The 17,109-nt window shown below is 45.5% G+C and overlaps 1 protein-coding gene across 8 annotated transcripts in view; it reads right to left on the bottom strand.

Moving 5' to 3' along the window:
• Nucleotides 1-17,109, bottom strand: part of pmfbp1 (polyamine modulated factor 1 binding protein 1) — a 235,203-nt gene that overhangs the window by 16,933 nt on the left and 201,161 nt on the right. For 7 of the 8 annotated variants that reach the window (XM_072660358.1, XM_072660366.1, XM_072660364.1 and 4 more), the window contains 9 exons: nt 12,751-12,873; nt 11,433-11,538; nt 10,294-10,451; nt 9,795-10,077; nt 6,755-6,944; nt 4,097-4,250; nt 3,717-3,884; nt 2,337-2,504; nt 842-988 (listed from right to left, as the gene is read on the bottom strand). In XM_072660358.1, the coding sequence (XP_072516459.1) occupies nt 842-988; nt 2,337-2,504; nt 3,717-3,884; nt 4,097-4,250; nt 6,755-6,944; nt 9,795-10,077; nt 10,294-10,451; nt 11,433-11,538; nt 12,751-12,873 (1,497 nt within the window). The remainder of the gene's footprint in view (nt 1-841; nt 989-2,336; nt 2,505-3,716; nt 3,885-4,096; nt 4,251-6,754; nt 6,945-9,794; nt 10,078-10,293; nt 10,452-11,432; nt 11,539-12,750; nt 12,874-17,109) is intronic. The other variant, XM_072660363.1, reaches the window with a different exon arrangement.

Here is a 17,109-nt window from a genome sequence, read left to right as displayed (position 1 = left end):
TTATTCCTGCAGTTTGGTGAGGGGAGAAAGGGCCATGGATGGCTGTGTGGGGGGTAGGGGAGGGGGCAGGCTATTTACACCTCAGTTTTTTTTCCTCTTTTTTAGAGTGAAGAGTTTGCTGAACACAAAGTGACAAGGCTACTTTTCCTAAACCAACAGAAGGGGGGCAGTGAGAGTGCCCACTACTGTGCAGCACAGACAGAAGAATAATGTAGAGTCTGACACAGATAGAGAAACATAGACAGAGATACTGAGAGAGAAAGTGAGTGAATGAGAGAGAGAGAAAGAGAAAGAGAGAGAGATGCAGTGACTAAGTGCACTACCACACTTATACTACATGCCCACCAACAGGTTGGAGAAAAGTAAGAGAATAGAAGCAAACTTTTCAAACCTAAGCCTAAGGTTGCCTTTGCAGACAGAGGCACAATTGACCTGGCTGTAAAGGGTTAATTAGAGGCAAATATTAAAGTAACATTTATGAAATGTGTGTATTTAAAACAGTTAAATGAATATTGTGGTTCTGTTGTGGCCCCACAGATAGAAATCCTTTGCCCCTTATAAGCAAGTCTAAGGGAAACCTCCCTAAGAGCACAACACTACCCCAGACTCAAAAGGGGAACATTGCTTCTTTTGTGCTCAAAAACAGACTGAAGAACTTAAATCTGAAGGGCTCAAATATGAAAGTAGGTAATAAGCTTCTATAACCGGAAAACAAACAGATGTACACAGATCAGCCATTACATTAAGACCAAATGTGACGGCAAAACAGCTCTGACCTGTCAAGGCATGGGCACGACATATGGTATGCTTTGTGTTTAACTGATAGGTGGCTGGGTCTCACCTCATCCTGAGAGAGTCTGCTCTCACTGTGCAGTTTCTGCAGCTCCGTGGTCAGCTGTGTGATCCTCTCCTGCAGGGCCGTCCTCTCCTCCGTCTGCTGGAGCAGGCGCTGCTGCAGGCGTGGCGTCTCCAAGCTGCGCTCGGCCAACTGCATATACACACACACACACAGTCATGTAAAAAGCCAAGAATGAGATTGCATACGTCTTAGTTCACAGACTAGGAGCAATCATTTTGGGATTCTAGAATGCAGCTTGGTAAACGCAATGTAATTTTTAATTTGTCATTGAAATAAAGCAATTTAGGGTGTGCAAATCTCTGTGTAAAGAACATGCTAATAGCTATTAATGTGTGAAATGGCAAATAAATAATTCTGAACTCTAATAGTCTTAGAGACTAGAGTGCCAGGTCCTCTTGCAGCAATGTGCAGTTTAAATCTATATATTTGCACAACTAGCCACCTTGTTAACAGGAAAATAATGCACTGGCACTCAAAAAAATGCAGATCGTGGAGACGGTGCACTCTAACATTGACCCTCGCTGTGGTGAGTAAAATCCAGCCTTTATTAATGTAGTCGCAATCACACTATTAAGTATTCCCACCTGAATGTAGAAACTAACCCTGCTCTCCCATGTGGTGTGTACTATACAGCTGCTTTATCTTTTGCATAGGGTGCATATATATGCATAAATCTTGCATAATGTGGTTTCATAAACGGCCCATATTCTACTATTCATTTGATGTTTATGTGAGTTTATGTACCAAAACAAACAAACTGTCATCATTAATTTCTGCAACATCTCTTTACCCCTTTTTTTATTGAACTGATAGTTCTGGTTGCTGTGCCTTTAAGACTGATCTTTAAAAATGACCTGAATAAATGAATGGAGCTAAATCGATATATAGTCTGAATAGGTGGGTGTGAAAAAACACTGCTTTTTGTGACATCAAAGAATCATGAATTATGAATGGGATATTTTTTAGGCTTAAATTACAGTACATATGTAGACTTTATAGCTTTAATAGATCCCTTGATTCCTTTAGAAGCCTTTCACCCTGACAGGCGAAGTGAAACACAGTGATTGAGGGGTGAGAAATACATATTAGGCAGCAAGTGAACAGTCGGTTCTTGGCGTTGATGTGTTGGAAGCAGGAGAAACGGGCAAGTGTAAAGATGTAAGCCACTTTGACAACGGTCAAAATGTGATGGCTAGACCACTGGGTCAGAGCATCTCCAAAACATCAGGCATGTCTTGCAGGGTGGGGTGTACAACTAGTAAACCAGTGACAGGTGCACAGGCACTCAAGGCTCACCGATGTGATCTATGAAGGGTTCCACTTTACCTGGATAGACTTCTGAATGGATCTCTAATGTCATACAACACCATACCACAGCACCCCCTCTACAACAAACTGCGCAAGTGTACTTCCGAAAACTGCAGAATATGAGTCGCTCACACTTTGAGGTTTTTCAAAGGTGGTTCATGGTCCTGACCTCTTGGCTGAGTTTCTCTATGCGAATGTCTTGGCTCTTCAGCTCTCTCCTGCACTGCTGCAGCTCGGCCTGCTTGCCTGCTTCGCCCTCCTGCAGTCGAAGGGTGGTGCTCTGCAGCTCGGAAATGCGCTCCTGTAGGGTGTTCGCAAGATGCTCCCGCTCACTCAGCTACACACACACCCCACACACACACAGCACAACAGACAGACAGGTGACAATCACACAGGGCATATCAGCAACCTCCATCATGTGTAACAGCAGGAGCATCAAAGCGCTAGATAAAGTTGACAAGAGCAGAAAGATGGAGGCCACTATTGGCAGATTAGCTCAGATGGGTGGGCAGATGAGAGATAGCTTCCTTTATGCATGGCAGATATTAAACTGGCTTTAGGGAGATTAACTTCCAACTGTAATTGAGCGAGAAACTTTTGCATCAGATCTATTAAACTTTTTTAGAGATACGGAATGTGTTGGGATTTAATTCTCAAACAGCTGAACAGTCCATCGATTGCTGTGCTTCATGCTGACATTCCTTCAGAATAAAGAAGAAAAATAAAAAAATCCTATCTCCTCATGATTCGTGCAGGTTCGGGTCACATTTAGCTAAATCATCTCGTGTGAAATTTGGAAATAATTACTATGTTTTGAAGCACGAATTCAGGGGGAGACTAATTGATTCAGGGGAGGACTGCTTGAGAGGGTACACTGGAAGGGTAACAAAGTGGAACTGCTGAATCCCTGCAAACTGATAAGCAGTCTACACTGCCGTTAATGCAAAGTGCTAATCCCCACAGTACATCTGATTACCTTACAAAACCTCATGAATATAATTTTCAGCAATTCTCCTCCAGCTCTTTACGTGCACTCTCCTCTCTTTATTAGAAACACACATACGTCCACTCACTGACCATTTTATGAAGTCCACCAACATCACAGGTCTTAGAGAGTGCAGCTTATCTGACGTTGTGTGCAATTTGTCAGCCACCCCGAGCCCCATTCATTACTGGCATATGGTAGTTGCAGCATGGTGTTTTAGGTGTTGCTGGGGTGTTTTTTTGTCATGTATCAATGTGTGGTCCAAGACCCTGAACTAACTGGCCAATCTGACCTTTCCACTGCAAGTGATTTGTATTGCAGACATTGCATTACTGGCTTTAAGCAAAATGGTAAATATGCCAAAACGCTGTTGTGTGGTGGGTTTCAGGTAAAAAAAAAAACCTGATTTGAAATTTTACAGGCTTCCCAGATGCAAAATGTTTATGTGTACAGTAGACATATATAGGTGATATGATACACCACCTACATCTATCTACTGATCTGAACTATCTTGATATTGTTGTCTCCAGCAAAAACACTCAGTAAGTGTGTTTGTGTGTGTACCTGCTTTCTTGCTGTTTCCAGGTCAGTCTTGAGCTGATCTCTCTCCACCTCCAGGCAGCTCTCTCTGTGGTTGATACTCTGCACCCAGTTCAGCTGCTCTTGCTGCCTGGCCTGCTCCTGTGCCAGCTCTGCTCGCAAAGCCTGAGCGGCCTCAGCTTGCTCCTTTAGCTGAACCACACACACACACACGAGTACAGAAACACATACCTTTACACAGCTTTCCCAAGCCACTAACACACTGCTAACACCAATCAATACTGATCAATACAGCAGATCATGACCTCCCAGACGGCTCTGTGTAGTGTCCTGCTTGATAAGCCGGCCATTTAAAGCCTTGTTCCATTCGAGAAGAAATGCTGAAGTGGCCCAGCTGCTTTTACCTGCTCCTGCAGCCGTGACAGAGTCTCTTTGCTGCTGGTCAGCTCCTCCTGGAGCTCTTGGTTCTCCTGTTGCAGCCACATGGCCTTCTGATGGGCCTCAAGCTGAGCTTGTCTGCTGCTGCTGGCCTCCCCCTTGACCTGCTCCAGTTGAGCCCTTCAGCACATCAACAAAACTGTTCAGTTCCTTCAATTTAACAATACATTCAACAGTCATGACAGGATACACTCTCACACACTGTGATTACACGGACTACCAGTTTATTAGAAACGTACCCTGTACTCACACTCCATGGCCACTATATTTTTATTTCCCTGTTCATATGCACAATATGTCAGCAACCCTAAATCTCATCTTTGTAAATACATAGCACAGTGTTTATTGAGTTGCTTTAGAGATAGTCCTTACTGTCTTTGGCGCCTGCTGCAGCGATTCCGACTATTCTGATTAATGTGTTTTCGTTTTTTGAAATGTGTGTAACAGTGTACCACAAAAATGACTAATAGAGAGAATGAGCTGCAACTGTGGTCTTTTATTCATGCCTATCCCTCTGTAGCCGCCTCGTCCACAAAATACAACTCCCTCTGTCCACTGCGTGATCAATCAAAGGGAAACACAATCTTAATTGGAGCACAATGTCACACAGAAGCAGCAGAGGCAGGAGGGGAAGGAGGGGTGTTGGATATGATCGGACAAGGCAAGCCTAAACATTTAATGAGCGAGTGGTGAAGCTAATTACGAGTGGAGGCAGTGGACGAGTTCAGTCGCTGCTGGAGCATGAGTGATGGAATCAGAGAGGTGGCCAGAGAATGTTTACAGCCAGGTGAAGCAACTAATCCAATCCCGAAACATCTCTTTCTCTCTCTTCCTCTCATCTAAAAGTCACCATGGCATGCAAAATCACTCACTATGACACATTCAGCCCACACATGAAGGACAGAGAGACGGAGAGAGAGTGAGAGAGAGAGAGAGAGAGAGAGAGAGAGAGAGAGAGAGAGAGAGAGAGAGAGAGAGAGGGAGAGCAACCAGTGCATGCAGGGTGGAATAAGGCCAGTTTCTCTGGTAATAAAAACAGAAAAAAGATCCCTACATTTCTGGATGCAGTTATAGAAAGAGAGAGAGAGAAAAAGTTTGAGTTACAGAAGCAGAGAGAGAGCAAGATAAACAAAAAATGGAGGTAAAAGTTATACAGAGAGGGAGAGAAAGAGAACTGGGGGTGAAACAGAGAAAAAGAGACAAAGACAGAGAGAGAGAGAGAATGAGGGAGTGAGGGAAAGTGAGAGAGAGAGGGAGGTTGTAACCAGGCTGTGGGTGGTGCGGTGGTTACATTAGGAGGTACTGTGTCACTTTCCGCGTAGGTGAGTGTGGGGAAAGTGAGCTGAGAGCCTAGTGCGCCCCTCCGCCTCTCGCTTCCTCTCTCGCCATTGACAAGCTGGCCACAGTAACAGCTAATCGATCTCTCGCGAAATCCCCCAGCACACCCTCGGCGGGGTGATCAATATCCCTGGCAATTAGAATCCCCTATCTGCATGGCTGCAGGGACCTCGCGGTGTCTCTGCGGCCCACAAACACCCAATTTAGTCCTCGGCCTATCACTTAATTACTAAATCTCCCGTAATGCGTATTGGCAGGCGGATGGCGGCGCTTAGTGGTGGCCCCGACGGCTGACTGAACAAGAGACCTTTGGCAAGGTGCTGGTTAAGATGCTCTTTTCGACGCCGTTTAAACATCTGATCTCACACGACCCGCGTGCAGCCAGCATTCCAGGAAGGGGAAGGGGGGAGGGGGGTACAAGACCACTCCTGGGACATGGAGCCAAAAACCACTCGCTGAACCATTAGAAGCAGTGCAACACCTGCTGCCCAAGTGACTGCATGTGTATAGAAGTGAGCGTAATACACAGAGGAGCTTCAGCTTTCAAACACAGGAACTCTGCACGTCTTTCAGGTCGCTCGGCCGAGGTGCCGAGGGTGTCTGCATGAAATCTGTGCTGCAGTGTGAGCTGAAATATAGATCCATCAGTTTGTGGTGGTCTGGTTGGTTTGGCTGAGAGTGGGAGAAGTCTGCACAGGCTGACTGGAGGGACTACATTAATTTCCTCTACTACAGTTGACACCTGTGACTTTGCTGAATAGCCAGACAGCAATTATGGCCAGCACTGTGACAGGTCAGCACTAGTCTTGGCTGGTGGTGGAGGTGGAGGCTGGGGATGTGCAAGAACTTCAACTTAGCTAAGCCATTTCCAAAGGTCTCTCATGGAAGTCATGGAAGTTACAGCTACCAAACAGCACACAGTTTACCTGGACTTCACTAGACCACCAAGATGTTAGAGGCAGATCCTTCAAGTCCTGTAAGTTGAAAGGTGGGGTCTCCAAGGATTACATCAACGAGCCTTGAGTGTCTATGACCCTGTCCCCAGTTAACTAGTTGCCCTTCCCTGACCCAGTCATCCAGCTATCAAAATTTGGCCCTTGTCTTTGTCGCCCTATTTATCTCAGTTATTGTATTCCAGCCAATTAGATAAGTGCAGAACTGTTAAGGCATGATGTCCTGCCTTCTTCCTTCATGTGTAGTAAATCAGACTGTATTCCATTTAACCAAAAGGCACTTAATTCAGACGTTCCCCTTAGACAGCTAAGCCCTGTGTGTTTGGTGTATACCTGCAGTCTTTTAGCTCCTGCTCAGTAGAGTCAAGCCTCTGCTGGAGTCTCCTGAGCTCAGCCTGCTGCCTCCTCTGGCTCTGCTCGGCCCGCACCACCTCAGCCACCCGCTCTGCCAGCTCCTCCTGTGCACGCTGCTGCCCTCCTTCCAGCAACAGCACCTTCTCCTCCTGCCGGGCCAGCTCTTGGGCTTAAACACACACATACACACACACAATCATTTAAATACGACTAATGTTATCGGCTGAGGCAGCCACAGCTTTGTGTTCTTGGCTGACACAAGTGAAACCCAACGTTCTCTTCTGCTGTTGTAGCCCATCAGCCTTACTGTTCGACGTGCTGTGCATTCGGAGATGCTTCTTTTTTGCACCATTCTGACTCTACAGACTGTTGTGCTGACAGTCAGGAGGCATAGGACTACGCAGACCAGCCCTTCTGGCACCAATAACCCTGACAGGTCATGCCAGGAGATCAGGTTAATGGGAACATTACTTGAGGCTGCTGGCCTGTCTCTGCATGATTGTATGCACTGCTATAGCACATAGTTGGTGGATTTGATAATTGCATGAATGAGTAGGTGTATAGGTCTTCCTAATAAAGTTCTTGGCCTCATTTTTAGAAAGGAATTTAGAATTTCAGTAGTTTTACTGTAAAACATAAAAGCTCTAACAGCAGGTTTGGAACTGTTTGGAACTCAGTTACTGAGTCAGCAGAGCGCTGGCAACCTTTATACGCTCTATATTCTCAGCACTCTGCGACCCCACTCTGTAACTTTACGTGGTCTGACACTTCATGGCTGAGTTGCTGTGATTCCTAACGTATGCAGTTTTCAATAATACCACTCACACTTGATGGTGGAACACGCTGGAATTCAGTGAGCTCTTCAAAACCACCCATTCTTTAACTAATGTGTGTAAAGGCAGACTGCATGTCCCAAGGTGTCCCAATACCTGTGTCCATTTAGTGTATGTGGCCCTGAAATCTGAAACAAATCAATTAAATAAGATTCATTTCCATTAGTCTTACGGAAAGGCAGAAGGCAGCTTGTTGGATCAATGTGCTGGATGGAGCGTGGTTCTAGTACAGGGTTGAATACAGTCTAAACACATTGGCCGGCTTAAGCATGTATTGAATAATTCCAGCAACATAAAACAAATAGAACAAAAAAAATTAACAACCTGTGTAACCATCCAGCATATTCACACATTAAAAGCAGAAATTAATTCCTGCTCAGCTTATAACTGTGTCTTTTTGTGCCCAATAAACAATTATACCACCGTGTCCATGCCCGTCGTAGTTTTGCCCAGGTTCCCTCATGCTCGGTGTCAAAGTGTATGCATGTACGAGTGTGTATATGAGTGTGTGTGTGTGTGTCTGACATGGCCTCAGGCTCTGAACTGATGGGTTGTTTCATTCCAGACTAGCCACTGCAGTCTGCTGCAGCCACATGCAAACCGGTGACTGGCTCCCTTAACTTATTAAAGCTAGCCCTGAAGGCTCTCCTGCCACCAAAGACAGGACTAGTCTCTTTCTGTGTCTCGAGCACACACACATACTTAAACAAATATATACGACTGCTGCTGGCTCAAACACATGCTCTCTGAAAACCCAGAAACCAGGCCTCAGTGAGGACGCTCAGTCAAACTTCTTTTCAAATTCAGGAAAAATCCCACGGCAGGCAGCATGACCCGGGATTCAAACCAGTGTTCTTCGGGTCATAGTGGCAGTGACTTACTTTAGCTGATCTTTTGAAAACGATCTTTTGAAATGGCAGGGAACCAATCGAAATCTGAAGCAACATTGTCATATACAAGTAACTGATTTTCCTATTAATCTCTGTGTTTTGTGAACATATTTAACATGTACCTCCCCACAACTACCCAGTAGTCAGAAGAAAAGTAAGCTGATTACTGATTAGCACTGATTAATTGGTTAGAAGAAACAGTAAGGTGTAAGAGGTGCGCAGGTAAGATGTTGACATTATATCAAAATGACATTTTTTTTATAAATAAAAAAATCTAAATGATTATGTCTCATATCAAATTTCTGTTCTATGTCCATCTAGTACATGGGCAAGTACATAGCTTCACAGGGAACAGTGTGGGGAGAGAGCAGCCGGAGACTGAGAGATCTCTTTGGGTGGGTAGATAGATGGCTCTCTCTCTCCCCACATCACTTCTGCTAGCCGTTGTGTCGGCACTTTGCTCAGAGTGCGTTGGTTGCTCGGTTAAGTAGCATCAGCAGCAGTTGGAAATAAGCGGTGATTGGTTGCACATCTGTCAGAGGGGGCATGTGTCAGTCCTCACCCTCCCACTGTCGGGAGCTTTACACGTGATGGAGGAGAGCACTAACGGTTGGGTGGGGTAATTGGCTTTGTAAAACTGGGGAGCAAAATTGGGTATGTCTATAGTGCAACATTTACATTTACATTTACATTTATGGCATTTAGCTGACGCTCTTATCCAGAGCGACTTACAAGGTTACTCGTATTACAGAGGTGGGCCAATGTAGTGTTAGGAGTCTGGCCCAAGGACTCTTATTGGTGTAGTGCAGCATAGTCACCCCGACTGGGAATCAAACCCCAGTCTCCCACATGGTGTGGGAGCTACACCAACCATGCTTAAGACCAGTCACTCAACTTTGTGTCAGCTGGAACATGGTCTGTGCTGTGGTGTTTAGCCCACTAGCTAACTTAGCTAAACCTAGATAGCCGACGACAAGCCCACACATGGCCGAACCTGCCACATTTGTGGCTGGGCTAACAGCATGTTGCTTTTAATCAGGACTACCAACCACTGGCTCAGGCTACTGTAACATTAGCAACTGCTTTCTAGCTCTGCTAAAGCTTCAGACCTCAAGGCTCTCCAAGACATCATGCACTAAGGAATGCATTAGTTTTGCTACATGTTGTGTTCCATAACTGATTTTTTGTTCAGTAAAAATTTTATTTCATAAAAAAATATTACAAGGCTGTGTGCATCATACTTGTGTACCCCAGTGTAGACTGTAGACTGTATACAGTAACGCTCCCTGCTCTCACCACTCTCTCTGCAGCTGCCTTGGGCCTCCTTCAGCTCGTCGCGCAGCTGAAGCAACTGTGTTTTGAGGCTGGCACACTCGTTCTCCTTCTGCCTCCTCTCTTTCCTGCTGATGCGGAGGTCTGCCTCCAGGGCCTGCACTGTGGTGGCCTGCCTCTCCACCTCCGCCGCCCGGCTGCGGATCTTGTCCCGTGCCTGCACCAGGTCAGCCTCGGACCGCCGCAGGAGCGTATCTCGTTTCTGTATGGCCTGCGAAAGCAGAGCAGGGGGCAGGGTGGGGGTCAGCTGTGTAAGGGCCGGGGAAGGAAAAAAAAAAAAAAAAAGCTAACACGAGTCTATACGGCTTAAAAGGCAGAGGAAAAGGGCAAGACTTTTTGAACTTATCAAAACCTTCAAGCAGATTATGTGACTGCATGCTTGCAAGCCGTGGGCAGCCTGCAAGAGCGTGTGTCTGACTGTGTATGTGAGATTGTGAATGTGCGTGTGTGTGTGTATGTTCACCTGCTCTTTCTGGGCACACTGCCTACGAACTGCCTCTAGTTCCTCCTCCAGTCCAGCTGCCCTTTGCTCCAGAACGTCCACCTCTGCCTGCCTGCTCTGGGCCGCACACGCAGCGTCTGCCTGGAGCTGCCTCACCAGCTCCTGCAGCCTCTGCAACTCTGTCCAGTACACACACACACACACACACAGTCATGTATATATATATATATATATATATATATATATATATATATATAGTTTTAAAATCATTATTTCAGCATTAAGTGTAGTGATAATTTTTGTGATTATTTTTGATTATTTATTTATTTTCTGCCCTTTTTCACTTTTTAACATAATTTGAATATTGTAATTCCAAATCAAGACCAAGACCGGGATACACTGAGTCCGAGTCAAGACCAAGACTTTTAGCAGTCGAATCTGAGTCAAGACCAAGACCACGGCCGAGACCAAGAGTGGAGATGATTCTGTGTCCCTTCTTTTTAATCAGAAGCCACCAAATGAGGTCAACTGAATATGAACAAACAACATCAATTCCATTGTCACACCTCTGTGTCCTTCCTCTGCCTCTGTCGAGTCCAATCACTACAACCCCCAGCCCCCCAACCAGAGTTTCCCAGATTTTTGTGACCAGACTGCTAACTCCACAAACCTGTTTACCACCTAATCTAATGATTCACTCTTGATCACTCTTGTTATGAAGTATTTCCAGTTCTGTCCATTGCATACTGTTATACCCCATCACACCAGTACACTGTTTATGTCTCAAGCACTGAATTATACAGAAATATGGAAAAAGTTCTCACAAGAGCTAAGTAACAAGCATGAAATACTGAAACTTGGCTTCTGTAAGAAACACTTTACAGAGTTCTAAATACATAAACTTAACACACACACACACACACACACACAAACAAACAAGCACCACATCACGCCCAATTACTAAACCTCACTTCTCCGCCTTCATATCCATATAAAAAAGACACAGGACTCAGAAGGCGAGGCTACTGAACTAAGCGTTAGGAAAATGCTCTGCGTGTGCTGATTAAAATCAGTGTGAGAAGCGAGAGCGAGACAGAGAGAGAGAGATGGAGAGCGAGACAGAGAGAGAGAGAAAGAGTGGGCTTCATTCACACACTCACCCGCCAGGCTGCTGTCTTTGAGCTGCCTATGTCTGCTTGCTTCCTCTTTGAGCTTCTCCAGCTCACGGGCCCCCTGACCACAGCGCTCCAGAGAGTGGGACAGCGCCTGGGGACACACGCAGACACGGATGCATACGCACACATAAGAATATTCTCAAACATACACACACACATACAGCTGTCACACACCTGTCACACATCTGTGACTGAGCCTCGGGGGAGGAGCTGAGATGCCCCAGGCGCTGTAGAGGCCCACCTGAGGAGTGAAAATCCCTCATTCCCCCATCACCGGCTCTGGCCCTCAGGCCATCTCTCCACCTGCCGCTCCCTCTGCCTCCACGTTAGCTCTCCAGCCTCATTTAGCATCCGCCGCACACGCACGGCCGGGGACATGTCCCATGCATATATGCAGCCGTTTCCTGACAGGTGTCACCTCCAATCTGGCAACCCGTTCATTGGAGGCATTAACCGTCCCACAAAAGGCGGTGCAGGCCGCCGAAGTGCGCAGGTTCCATCTCTTAATTACCACGGCAACCTGGAGCGTGTGTGTGTGTGTCTGTGTGTGTGCCTCAGGAGCTGACAGGTCAGGTGAAACGTCAGAAGTGTGTGTAACCTGTCGTCCGTCCTTCTACTTAATCCTGTACCACCCACAGACTGTGCTTTTTACAAATGCTGATAAAAAAGCAGTGGAGCGGCTGTGAATTAACTAAGTGTTAAATAAAAAATATATTAAAAAAAGGGAAAAAAAATAGACAGTGGGTGCGTTAGGGGCCGAAGCTGGTGCCTAACCCCCTCATTTCCGCCTATTAAAATAATGGTTCTCTACGCTCGGGCACTGACACCCGTCAAGACAAATCTATATTTCATGGCCACTTACAGATGTATAAATAGCCAAACGAGGTGCTCTAACCATCTATAAAACGCCACTAAAAGGTTGCTGGAAGATGGCGGGCACTGTCAGCGCGGCCAACGGGTAATCAATCTGTTGGGAGCGGGCTGGCGGTGGCGGGAGAAGGGGGCACTAAATCAACAGCTACGCTAACGTAGAGCTGGACTGACACGCCGCCACTTCAGCTGACGCGCGGCCTGCTCGACAGCCTGATGGATCGCTCCACTACAGTCCATTAAAGCTCAACGGCCGGCCGCCGCGCTGCCATAACAAACAATTAGTCACAAAGGTGCCCACATAGCCGGGGCCAAGCCTGTCTGGGTGGAACTTGGGCGGGCAGACGTCTACGCGTCACTCCTGGCAGATGGCCATATATCTTCTATATAAGTTTGTGTTTTTACAAACTTAAACTGTGGATTCTGTGTTCACCTCTTCCAGTTCCTGGATGTGGGACAGCTGGGATTCGTAGTCCGAATCAGAGTGGAGGTGTGTAGCTCTGTATACTGAGAAATCAGACTGGAGCTTCACCACAGACTCCTCCTGCTCCTCCACCTGAGAACAAACAAACACAGACACACACACAGAAATCAGGCTACGCTCACACAACAAGTACAGTGGCCCAAATCTGATTTTCTCATCAAATCCAATGTTCTTTATCTTTTTAATGTGACCTGTCTCCAACATTCATCTGTGTAGCATCACAGAAGCTACTCAGCCAACATGCTCATGTGGGCTCACGTGGCTGGAATGTGGGCTAGGTGGGTTCCAGAGGGGCATGGACTCTGAGTGGGTTTGTGCATCTGTTGTTACTGGGACCCAGTTGGTCTTCCCGAACGGGCCCCATCATCACAGCTCACATGGGTCCCATCTAGGCACCAATGTGCTGTGTACAACCTAGATGGTAACATGTAAATTTTACATGTTGTGTATTTCCATGATCAGATCAGATCTTGTTCTAAACCACAAGTAAAAAAACAGGTAAAGTGGACTTTGCAGCCGAGCATGCAGCAGTCTGCTGTGTGCATGCTGTTTGTCTTTATCTCTCTCCTGTGTGTGAGGTGCTTGCTAATGCCAGTAAAGTTCTTCCGTCTCTCCGAGATAAATCGGTCCGAGGCAGTGGTGTCAGGAATAATCTCCCCTGCCTTTCTGCGTGCTTAGTCAGGACTTCTCTGAGCTTGTGTGCATATGAAGCACTCCCAAATGGGCTCCAGCTTTATGAAGATAATATATCTGTCAGTGGCCCGCTTTCATTATGTCCCATTGTTTGATACCTCAGTTGTAAGACGCTGCGGTCGAGAGGAAGAGAGGAAGGGAGGGAGAGAGATTCAAAGAGAAACATGTTCTAAGTGGGATAAAGACAGATTGAGCATTCTTACTGATGGGCCATATTGTTTTGAAACAGGGTCAGAGTGATCCGCTCATTAGATCTAGGTTTAGATACTCTCCCACAGCTAGTGTCTGGCTGATATTAGGGTTAACAGATCATCCACTTATGACCTCTTACTATGTTTGTTAAAGAAGTGAATAATGTTGATCATCTTGGCCTTTGGATGTGGGAGAAAGGGTCAGCTGTAAAGACCTGAGCCAAAATGTCAAAAATGTCACTGCCAGATGACTGGTTTAGAGCATCTCCAAAACGGCAAGGCAAATGGGGTGTCCCCAGCTGACAGTGAGTTGAGGAGGGAAAATCCACAAACTGGCGACAAGGTGTTGGGCCCCCAAATCTCATTGAGGTGCAAAAGGAACATAGATCAAACCTGGATTATTACCATTCATATGCACTGTAAAATCTTTTAAGGCTGGTCAACTTAAAACTCAACTTCACCTCACATTCTCACAAACTGAGGAAGTGAGGAAGGCTACCAAGACACCCATGACTACTCTGAAGGAGTTAAATGGATGATGGCACCAATACACTGCATGGCGGGGATGGTGTGTTTGTGGTGATGTGCAGTGTTTGATGTCCGCAAAACACAGAGTATAGTCTGATGGCCTATTCTTTTGCTTGAAGGTGATGTGTTAAAAGCAGTAAAAATGGTCAAGCTGTCAAGGGCCAAACTGTGATGGTTGGATGATAAAATCATGCCGATCTTGTGGTTTTTTTCTGGCATGCAGCAGTCAGTAACTACCAAAAGTAGTCCAAGAAAGGACAACTGGTAAACCAGCTAGAGGATCACGGACACCTAAGGCTCATTGGTGCGATCCATGGAGGCTCAACCACATAACTGCCGGGACTTAAGGTGCCAGAGAACTACAGGACGCTTTTAGAGGTCTTGTGGAGTCCATGCCTCGAATGGTCAGATCTGTTGTGGTGGTACAAGGGGGACCTACTTAATATTAGGTAGGTGGTACTAATGTTATGGCTGGTCAGTGTTTATCAAAACAGAAACAACATAGTTCCTACTTTATTAAAAAGTGGCTTTGCAGAGCAGTTTGTTGATAGAGCTGTTAATTCCCTCTCTGGGATTATCTGCCAGGAAAAGTATTTAACCAAATGAGCTAGTTACTTTTCTGCACAGTTTGTTGACTAGCCTAACCTAACCAACACATGGTAACTTGAATGATTTGTCTCCCATCACTGTCACCTAGTCACTATTCTGTACTTTACCACATGCTAGCATTGATTCAGTTCCTATTGAGCTGGCCATCAACACTTACAACTGTGGTTACCACAGTCGTTCCACTGAACCTAACTGTACAAACATCTCAAGGTGTGTGTATTGGCGCACATGTTGTGTGAGCCTGACTGAAGACAGCAGGATCAATAGAGCATGAGTGTGAGCGAGTGGCTGGGGGTCTGCTAATGGAGTGAAAGACCCTGACGGAAGCGATGGAGAGGAACAGAGGAGAGCCATGATGGGTACAGGCCAGGACGGGGGCCAGCTGAGAACAGTGAAGATAGCTGCTCTGTCAGACGAAGGTGGCTACCCCGCTGCGCCGTGGGCCGGACCTGTTCCCTGCACTGCTGTGACCACTAGCCATTATTCCAACAAGACACTGCCAGCCCAGCAAGGCTTTCCACTTTACGCCTGCCGTGCACGAAACCACAGCTTCCCACCATGTGTGTGTGCGTGTGTATGTGTATGAAAAGCGAAACAACTCCTTCAGCTCCACTTAAACATCAATCTCTGAGTCTCAAAAAGTGGCACGGGTAATCCAGACCTTCTCAAACAACGACAAATCAATAAGAACTCCAACTCCCAGAATCCCTCAGGAGTGACCATCACTGCTCACCTGCAAATCCTCTCTCATCACATTACTTTCAATGTAGGAGCGCTGACCCGGATCAATAGGACGCAGAGAGAACACTCACTGATGTATCCAGTGAAAACCCACTCTGCTGTATCTAAAGGGCAGGGACCTGTCGCTGCATTTCTGTGCCGTCAACACAACAGGTTGTGGTAGTAAGACACTTGGTCTCTAACAGTGTTTAATGCTTGCAATTTTAACGCCCCACATTGTCGCTGTCGCAACAAAAAACGTTTACGTCTGAAATTATGAGTTTACAGGAGAAGGAAGAGAGGAATATAAAGCCCCAGGGCACTGAGCTGTGGAGCAGGGGAACTGTGTTCTCTGGAATGATGGTTGGCGCTCCATCCAGTAGTTTTGGGATGGGTTTAAGAGTTGGGGATGAGGTGGGGTGGTGATCATCCAACATCCTGACCTCACTGATGCTCTTGCCACTGAATGCAATCAAATTCTTTGGAGCAATGCTCCAAAATGTAGAAGAAACCCCTCCCCTTTTCCATATAGCAGTAGGTATACATAGAGTAGTATAGTGCATCTTGTGAGCTAGTTTGAGGAACAAAGCTTGGTTCCAGGTTACACATGGACGCTTCCAACCAGTGCATGGATTTGTTTAATTCCATCACCAGCTTACTTGATTTACCATCACTACCAAACTAGGTGTTGGATAATACTAACTACTAACTATAAATAATACTAGACTTTCATTCTACACTAGACTTCATGAAAAATCACTACATTTTAAATAAATGTAATTTGTAATTTGTAATAATATCAAAAAAATAATAATAATAATAAAAAAAAAATTATGACTGCTCAGATAAGGAGCTTTTTAACTCTGGCACACAGGTGCCTAAACCTTTGCAAGGTACTGCATAGGCAAACACTGACACAAAGCAGGGAAAATTATTTTAACCAGTTCTATTTTGATTTAGTTTTGGAAACTAGGAAATCATATAAAAATTGTTGTTTTTTGATTCAGAATTTGATTGAGATGTGTAATTGGTATCTATGTTATAAAGTTTATAGTATATTTTGTAATGTTTTAAAAGAAAACAAAATTGTTTGGTAATAATGTTTGCAAACTTTGCATTGACTTGATTGACTGACGAGTTGGAAAAACGTTACTGTAGAGACAATAGACCCTGAGACAATACTGTAAGTAATTCTTGAGCACTTCTATTGAAAATTGACATGAAAAATAAAAATAATAATAAGAAGAAGCTCTGGTTTTACAAGACCTTACTACGCTCTCACACTGAGATCTCGTGTTTTACTTGATTATCTGTTATGCTGTTCTAAGCTTCTTTACAGCCCAGGTCCTTTCATACTCAATGTGCTATCTAGAGTACCTACAAAAGGTCTACCACCTTGCCTAAAAGCACGAAACTCCAAGGAAACGAAAGAAGGCATGCCTAGAATTTGGTTTATCAATAGAGGGTCATGTTTTTTTAACAGGGGATGTGTCATGAGTTTGTAGCTGACCTGTCCATAAACCGATATAGACCTGATATAAAAGACCAAAGGAGATGGGTGTGTCTG

The sequence above is a fragment of the Salminus brasiliensis genome, chromosome 17 (assembly GCF_030463535.1).
Source record: "Salminus brasiliensis chromosome 17, fSalBra1.hap2, whole genome shotgun sequence".
NCBI lineage: Eukaryota > Metazoa > Chordata > Actinopteri > Characiformes > Bryconidae > Salminus > Salminus brasiliensis.
Note: the sequence above shows the minus strand (reverse complement) of the source record. Positions and strands in the feature narration are given on the sequence as shown.